Raw genomic sequence first — 9,152 nt, forward strand, 5'->3', positions numbered from 1 at the left:
GTGTGTGTGTGTGTGTGTGTGTTTATTTGTTCTGGTTATTTATTATTAATCAGTTCTGATTTAAATTTTTAAAAACGTTAAACATTTGGTTTAAAGATTTAAAATCGAACCCCAAACTTTTTTTTAACGTACATCTTTATTGATTATAGAAAAAAGATTTAACAGCATTTGTGATATGATTAGCATTTATTCTATAAAAAGCACATCATCTCCACGTAGGAATGGAATCAGAACATTATAATCATTTGTTCTACAAACATAATGATAAAAAAAAACAAAAAAAAACATTTGTAACATCAAATGAACAATTTTAAGAAGAAAATAAAAAGGGCTTTTCTACAACACTGAAATCTCTAAACAGTGCACTTGAAAGGGCATTAAAATAGCAAGAAGCTAAATTCCTGCCAGGGAGTGAAAGTGATGCGGCAAAAAAAAAACACTTTCCTGAATCTTCTGCCTTAAAAACGTGAACATGAGGGGATTAAAATCTGTAATGTGTTGGTGTTTGCTTTAAAAGGACATTCTGGAGTTTTGGAGCTTGGTCTGTTCTCATGATCACTTCATCAGGAGCTGAAGGATTCTCCCTTAAGTAGGGGACCTGTGGAGTGACCAGCAAAAGTGCCGTGTTTAATAAAAGAATCCATTACTTCACCAAATGACAGAAATCACCGACGTGTCAGAAAACCGATCGGATGCGAGGACGGTATCGTGATAGAAAAATAGAACACAGTTGGACATCTTGTGTAGCACCGAAACATGAACGAGCCGCACGAGTCGTGACTGTAATGGGCTTTGTGTGTGTGTGTGTGTGTGTGCACGTGTGTGTGTGTGCACGTGTGTGTGTTTGGCAGCAGTGTGATTGATCAGGCGCTCGCGGTAAATGAACTCTGAAGTTGTGAAGCTTAGCGACGGAGCTGGTGTGTGTTCGGCCCTAAGGCACGTCTAAGAGTCTGATTGTCTGATAAGATCATCGTTTATATTAACGAGTGAAACAAAGTTTGCACTTCAGATAAAAGAAATTAATTCGACTTGTTTCACAACTGAAATATAAAGAGTTTGTGGTGGTGACAGAAGAAGGTGAGAGACAGAAACTCTAGGCATGTGCTGATGTATCGCCATCAGGATCTCATCACATCACCACATCACGCTGCGGGAATAAAGCCATGAGCTCGTCGTCACACCGTCAGTGCAGAGAAACGTGTGTGCGATGAATATCGTCATATAGAAATATAATCAAATTTCGTTCCCTTCCCGTTCTATCGCTCCTAAATAAAGCATTTAATAAATGTGATTTTTTTTTTTTAAAACATCAGAATTAGGAATAAATCGATAAACCGTTCATATTTGCGCGAATACGAATTAATTTCCTATTTTACAAACTTTACAAACAAAAATAAATAAATACTATTCTTATTCATTTCCAACTTATTCATACCAACAAACATCAAGTTCCTTATTTAAAAGAAAGAAAGAAAGAAAGAAAGAAAGAAAGAAAATAAAAGAATGCGTTAGGTCCAATTCATCAGCTGGTCATGTGACAAAATCAGGCCTCGTCATTGGACGCAGGATCTTTACAGGGGGAAAACTGGCCATTTATTTGGTCAAAATTTTTTTAAATAAATAGACAGATAGATAAATAAATAAATAAAGAAATAAAATGTACTGGCCCTTATTTATGAAGCTTGATATAAAAGTGAGTGTTAAGATTGTACATGTTTATATTAGATGAATATTTCTAATCTTATAAAAAGATGTTGAACTTTGTGTCACTGGTTTCCATTCTAATAAACCGAATTAGATTAGAATTAACTAGATTAGATTAGACAAAATACAGCTCACAGTGGTTTATGGACTTGGATCAGGGACGTAATCTGGTTAAAATAATTAGTAAAAGAAAAATGTTCATGTGAAAGGAAACAAAAGTAAATAAAATAAAACTAAATGTTTTTCAACGATCTGAAAGAAAAATGTGTAGAAATCGGCTCAGTTTAAAACTTTTACAACATGCACCAGAATTTTTTTCATTAATGGCTTCCTCTTCTTTATCCTCCAATATTTAAAAATTCGTTTGTTTTTGTTTTTCTTTACAAAATCTTACGATAAATAAAGTAAAAAAGGGAGTTTTTTTTACAACCCGTTTGAGAAGCAGTGATGTTTTTTTTTTCGAGACAGAAACGCAGCTCCTCGAACTTTAACCAAGTTTCTCATCAGAACTGCAGATTGTACATCAGACGAAATATTCAAGTGACACGAAATCGGATTTTTATCTCCTGTCTGATTGTTGATTGGACAGGAGACAGTATTGCCTTTACGGCAATGAATTGGTTCCAATTTCATCATCGTTTTCTTTACAGTCAGGATTTAAAATCTTTTGAAGAAAAAATTTCATACAAAAAATTTTGCAGTTACATTTTTTATAAGAACGTTTATTACAAAAAAAAAACAACGAAGTAAAAAACTGTTGTAGTAAAATTAGTTTTTTTAAACCTGACTGTAAACACATTTACAAAACATTTCTCACACTATTTTACTGTTTAATTTCCTGAAGTCTCTAATTTTTAAACCTGTTAAATGTGGCACTAAAAGTATTTTAAACCCTATATATATAAAAAAAAACTACAAGTTTAGTTTTGTATGTAAAAAATGGACGTAATTTACGATACTGAACGAAGCAGATGTCAGGAAAAGATAAACGATGTGTTTAAAAACCATCCGGTTCGGAGAGAAAACGTCTCGGTGGAAAAGCGAATAGAAAACTTCTGGATAATAGCGCGAGTGAAAATGTCTCTCGGCCCTGAGGATCTTAAAGGCTCAGGTTAAAGGCTCAGATGTTAAATTGATTTTAAGGCGACAGACGTGCAGTGACGATGTTTTTCCTTCCGAAACAGAACGAAATGTTCAATAAAACTTGTGCTGAGATCGTTAGAAAACTGTCTCAAAACATATGACAGGAAAAAGTCAAACATTATAAAATAAAATAAAAAAGTAATATTAACCAGCAAGTAAAATAAAAAATAAATACATTTTAAAAAGTTTGTTGTGTTTTTTTGAGGCTTCTCCTTCACATTTTTTCTAATTTCTGGAACTTTCCTGAAGTCCTTCGCTTCCATTGTAAGGCATTTGCAGACTAATAGGCAAATTTATAATAAGCGACAAAAAAAAAAAAGAAAGAAAGAATAAAAAAACATAAAACTAGCTCCATTGTAAAGATGGCTTCTTTGCGAGCAGTAGTGGGACACCGTCTCCGTCCAGCGGCGACTCGCACTCCTTCTCGCTTCCTGTCGGTTTCCCAAGTTCACCTCAAAAGGCCTGTTTAAGGGCACAGGTAACCCCGAGGGCAGACACTAGGACCCAGAGACGGAGGACTCCTTCATCCTTTCACCTCCTCAGTGTCCAATGAACTCCCTCGGTAACAGATAGTCGTAAAGCGTCGTTGCTAAGCGCCACCACATCGGCTGTCGGTTTCTCCAATACTGCATGAATTGCAGAGAATAAAGAACAGACGTGAATAAACTCAGATCTATTCATATTGAGAGAACGCTGATGTTTATTCGTTTACTCTTCCATAAAGATCTAATAATAAACACAACTCAGCGTCTCATCTGACTTCTGATGGTCTCTCAGGAACTACCACTAGATCGTGCTGCTGCTCTTTCTGCCTTCTGCCTCTGAACAGTCAATCAGACTTTAATGGCTGAAGGGGGGCGGGGAATACGTTTAAAACTGTCCAATCAGGTGCAGGGTCATCAAGGGTTTTGGAGAGTAGAGTGTAGTGGAGGCGGGGCTAAGTGTTGCAGTGTGTTGCATAAGCCATGTCACATGATCTCTCTCTCTCTCACTCACACACACACTGCTCTCATACAAAAATGTTTAATAGATTAATTCATGTAACTCTATATTTATAACTGAATTCATTATTATTATTATTATTATTATTATTATACACTGTTTATTTTGATCTTCAGAGACACTTCCTGGTCACATGTACACAAACTTACATTAGCCTATAGTGGTTAACCTACAGTGGTCACGGTACTGGTGATGTCATGGGTGAATCATAGCTCTAAATTTAGCATGCAGTATAAAACACACACGAGTCTCTCTCTTCAGTTCTTCAGCAGTGTGTTCATGTGAGACATTTATATCAACCAAAACCATTCCTGCTATAATAATATATATCCTGCTAATTATTGTTATTATTACTATTATTATTATTATTATGAAGGGTTAATTTGAAGATAAATTATAGAACCGGGCAGTAAAATTCTATATACTGTATATTATTTGATAAATTGAATCTAATCTAATCTTTTTTTTTCCATCTATCTCTATTTTTATCGAAAGCATCATTACATTATGTCATATATGTGACCACAAAGCAATAAACAAGTGTTTCTGTGTGAACTGGTGTACTGGAGTGGGCGGGGCTTTTGGGGGTACAGACACCGAAGGTGGGAAACGACGCTGCACTTTCAGAGATGATTACAAACTAAGTAGAATTTTGTTTTTTACGTGTTCGCAAAGTCAACCTTGGAGGTTGTCTGTAAACTCTGTGTTCCTCTCACCAGGTGCATGTGCTCCTCCTGAAAATGGTCTCCGATCTCACGCAGCTTCCGTCCGATCTGCACCTCCAAGCTGTCCTCTTCTCTCTCTTCCCCTTTCCCTTCATCCTGCCCGTCGTCTTCTCCCGATTGCTCTGAAGCAGGTGGAACGAGAGCTGTGAAACCAGAGTCTTCTCCAGGGAAGAGGATTAAATCTGCACACGGAGTAAAATCATCATCATCATCATGCTAATCGTATGCATCACTTCACATGTTTCACTCTCCACGACTGTGTCCCAAATAGCAACACTGCCCCACTAAAAGTCTGCTACTGTCATGAATATTTTTTAATGTACTTATTGTCTTGTTGAGTAAAAGATAAACAAGGGGCGGAGCTTAAGGTTAAGTCCGATCAGCCGTCTTTGGCTAAGTAAACTACTGGTTTAAACAGCCAAGTTGATCAGCTAGCTAAACACACCACCATGTTACCGCTAGCTGACTAACTAGATTGCTTAGATAATTTTCACATCATCTAAACAAGCTAGTCTGCTTACTGTGTTTGCTTACTGTGAAGAAGTGCTTGTGAATCATCTGTGGACCCTGATGGTGCAGACAGAAGCCCCAATTCAAAGGCTCCGTGAAGGGAACGGTGGCGCGGACTGACTGCGTTTGGGATGGAGCCCGAGTTCCGGAAGCGTGGCGTGGTCTGGATCAGTGGCATATTCTCTCGTCTGGTGTCTGCGATCTCGACTGGACTGGATGTAAACGGTAAAGGTGTGTCCTCCTCGTCATCCTCCATCAGCGGAAATCACCCTGAACGAGGACAAAAAAAAACATAACTTTACTTTAGACACTTGGACGATCCGATAAAACGTATACCGTGGTTCTGAAACTATTGGCACCCTTCATAAAATGAGCAAAGCTAACTGTACAAAATTAAGATTACACACGATCGTTCGGAATGTTTGTTCTAAGTAGAAAATATCACCTGGTTAATGTTGTGTATACATTTATATATTCATGTTCATAAAGGGTGCTAATAATTTTGGAGAATGAACATTTTTTCATTCGGAAAATGATTAGCTTGGCAGATAGCGCCTCCTAATTAGCTAGTTAAATGAGAATTATAGCTATGAAATATAATAATCATTGGCAAGAGCTTTCCACATACAGCCACGGAAATGTTTTACCCCACAAATCCACCCGAAATATCATGGCGACGCTGTTAGTTTTGTGCCCTGCTGGTGGCACAGCTAGCTACATGACTAGCTGCGATTCTCCCCTCAGGTGAGAACGTGTAAGCGTCGCTCTCAGATGTCACATCGATGCAGAACAGATGTTTAAAATTTATAGCAAAAAAAAAAAAAAACTAAGATTGATTTTAAAATGTAACTTTTAAATCTCTTCCCGTCAGCGGTGGAAGACGATCGGATCGTCCGGGTCAAACGGAGCCGATCGTCATCTCTGTATGTTTTGACAGAAACGTTAGCGCTGCTCTGACATCAGCAAAACTGCAGACACATCACAGTCAAATGAGGGAAAGTTCCAGCGTTTCGAGGAAAACAAAGCAGCCGATTCAAATCCGCTCTATTCATAAACGTCTGAACGAGTGGCTCGAACGGAGACGAGAGGTTCTGTGATCTTTACGGTCAAGTCTGTTTTTCTAAACCCTGCTTTCTGGATTCGGATGCAGAAAAGAAGACGTTAATGAGCATGCTAATTAACAGTATGTAAATCTGATCGCCAACAGTATGGACTGGCGTTAATGAGGTAAATAAACATATCGTGAAACAATGGAGTGAATAAAATAATAAATCGCTCAGTCCTAAGCTCATTTCGGAATACTTAGTTATGTTAATTAGATATTTAACACCTGAAAATTAACATTAGCTAGTTACAAGCCCCTACAGAAACAGGTTTAAAGACAATTAGCACATCCACCTGTCACTAAAAATAATAGTAGGATTCAGATCCAGAGTGTACGGCTTCATCATGAACATCTTCAAGGCATAATTCAACACAGACATCATACTGAACACCTCCATACTGAACACCTTCACACTAACAAACTCAACACTGAACACCTTCACAATAACAAACACTGAACACCTCTGCACAAATAAACTCAACACTGAACACCTCCACACTGAACACCTCCATACTGAACACCTCCACAATGAACACCTTCACAATAACAAACACTGAACACCTCTGCACAAATAAACTCAACACTGAACACCTCCACACTGAACACCTCCATACTGAACACCTCCACAATGAACACCTTCACAATAACAAACACTGAACACCTCTGCACAAATAAACTCAACACTGAACACCTCCATACTAAATACCTTCACACCGAACACCTTCACTGCCCATAAACACACTCATATCCACAGTCTCAGTCTAACACACACACACACACACACACACACACACACACTACACACTGATCAGCTGTAGCAGGTCCACATGACACTGACAGGCGATAACACACCATCACATCATCTCAGTCCTGACTTTTATCTTCATCTGGAGATTCTACAGGAAATCTCAAATCTCGTGTCTTCCTTTTTATTTACTCCAAAACAAATCACATTTTAGTGCTTCTGCATCCAACAACAAACCATTATTACTGTTATTATTGTTATTATTGTTGTTATTGTTATTTATCGTTGTTGTTATTATTATTATTGTTATTTATTGTTGTTATTGTTATTTATCGTTGCATCATCAAACAGCGACTCATCGCATGACATCATGATCATTATTATTAAAACGACGCGTATTGACACGTGACTTCATCTTTTACACCATAAATATTTCACCTAAATCTACATGACCATTTAACTCCGATCCACCTGACAGCTGTAAACAGATAAAACGCACAGGAAGCCAAACTCACCGCCACTTTTTGTTTTTCTTTGATATAGTAAGTAATAAATGTCCCTATGAGGATGAAAGCCGAGCTGTTATGTCCAGGTGTAAATCCGACTCACACTCACACCTTCGTCTCCTTTCTGTCGTCGCCGTTCAACTAGTTTGTAAAAAGGCGCTTTTTAAGAGAAGCTCGTGTTTTGCCTGGACACGAGTTCTGCCGAAGCCACGCCCACCACACACACGTCACACAATATGCTAATATTGTTCTAAACGAGCTGCCCTGTTGTGTTGTGTTTTTTTTTCCCACCCAGACACAAGACCACGCCTCTTTTCATGTTATGCATAAGATAAAGTCCTAATTTCCGACTTCCGGGTCAGAAGTGACACGTGTTCAGGAGCATGAAGGCGCGTGTAAACAAATGATTAAAAGCAGTAGTAACTCATAACTGTTTAGTGATCATTATAAATGAGCCCCAGGATTAAACACTGCGTTCAACACTTATTAAGTACATAATAAATGAAGACCTAATGTAAAGCTTGAGGTTATTCTAGGGAGGTTTCATTATAAGTTCAGACTTGTCAGGTGACTGAGGAAGGAAACTTTACTTTTCTTCAGTATCATGACACGTTCTGATATCTCGCAGACGTCAGTTACTCTTAGTGAAATTCCTCTCTATTTCAGATTCCCATTATAATCAAGTTAAGAACAATAAGTTATGATGTGATGACTAATGCAAAACTATTACTATTACCACCTTAAAGTTTCCAAACTGTTGTACCGTAGTGATTAATTCCTCTGGCAGATGTTTATATTCAGACACACACACACACACACACACACACACACACACACACACACACACACACACACACACACACACTCTCTCTAGAACAGACAGATGTGAGGTGAGAGCTCATTCTCATATCCCAACAGTTAGTTGTTTCATTCTCAGGTGTTTTTGACTGACTCTCAGTGCCATTCCTATTGTTCACTGACTACGACGGACACTGACAGCAAATCAGTGAATCAACAAATACAATCCGTATATGACGATCAAACGTTTATACTCTGAATGTTTCTGTCATTGCTTTTTTTCTCTAACGTCTTTAAATTGTATTTGCAATAACCCCCATCTTTTTGGCCATATCTCAGGATGTGCTCTGTTCTCACCCCTTCTTGTTTGCTCCAGGCCATGCTGTAGCGGTCTGAGTATCAGACTGGGTATGAAATGAATCATTTTTAAGACATAAATCCAAGCATATTATAAAATATCGCTGACAATTGGGTATTTTGTTGTCTCTTTGTTAACATTTTGCTGCAGCTTTATATGGGGGGGGGTGTATGGTTCTACTGAATAACAATGAACAAGCCACAAATGATTCATTTAAATGAATAAAAGGATTCATGAGAAACACTTGATTTTATTGCCCCGATTGTAAGTTCACTCCCTTCACTCTAAAGTAGCTAGATAACATTCAGGGAAAAATGATTTGCAATGTTGTGTGTAGTGGTGGGCTTTAGCAACATCTACAACCAACAAATGAAAACTTAAGACCTTTTCATTTTCCTTTCTTTCAGAAATTCACAAAAAATCAAGAATGATGAGCCCTAGCAAAGTGGTTAAGTGGCTCAGTTACATGCTAGCTGTAGCAAGTGCACCGTAATGGAAACACTGCATCATGCGCATGCACACACACACACACACACACACACACACACACACACAC

The 9,152-nt window shown here is 38.0% G+C and overlaps 1 protein-coding gene across 8 annotated transcripts in view; it reads right to left on the minus strand.

The window, feature by feature from the left end:
• Positions 1–117: 117 nt before the first annotated feature.
• Positions 118–9,152, minus strand: part of bmf2 (BCL2 modifying factor 2) — an 11,645-nt gene continuing 2,610 nt past the window's right edge. For 3 of the 8 annotated variants that reach the window (XM_047818891.1, XM_047818890.1, XM_047818889.1), the window contains 3 exons: positions 5,109–5,354; positions 4,566–4,756; positions 118–598 (listed from right to left, as the gene is read on the minus strand). In XM_047818891.1, the coding sequence (XP_047674847.1) occupies positions 482–598; positions 4,566–4,756; positions 5,109–5,340 (540 nt within the window). In that variant the 5' untranslated portion in view covers positions 5,341–5,354 and the 3' untranslated portion in view covers positions 118–481. Of the gene's footprint in view, positions 3,474–4,565; positions 4,757–5,108; positions 5,355–6,895; positions 6,920–7,449; positions 8,147–9,152 lie in introns of those variants that run through there. The other 5 variants (XR_007143954.1, XM_047818892.1, XM_047818888.1 and 2 more) reach the window with 5 other exon arrangements.

Source organism: Tachysurus fulvidraco, chromosome 9 (genome assembly GCF_022655615.1).
Source record: "Tachysurus fulvidraco isolate hzauxx_2018 chromosome 9, HZAU_PFXX_2.0, whole genome shotgun sequence".
Taxonomy (NCBI): domain Eukaryota; kingdom Metazoa; phylum Chordata; class Actinopteri; order Siluriformes; family Bagridae; genus Tachysurus; species Tachysurus fulvidraco.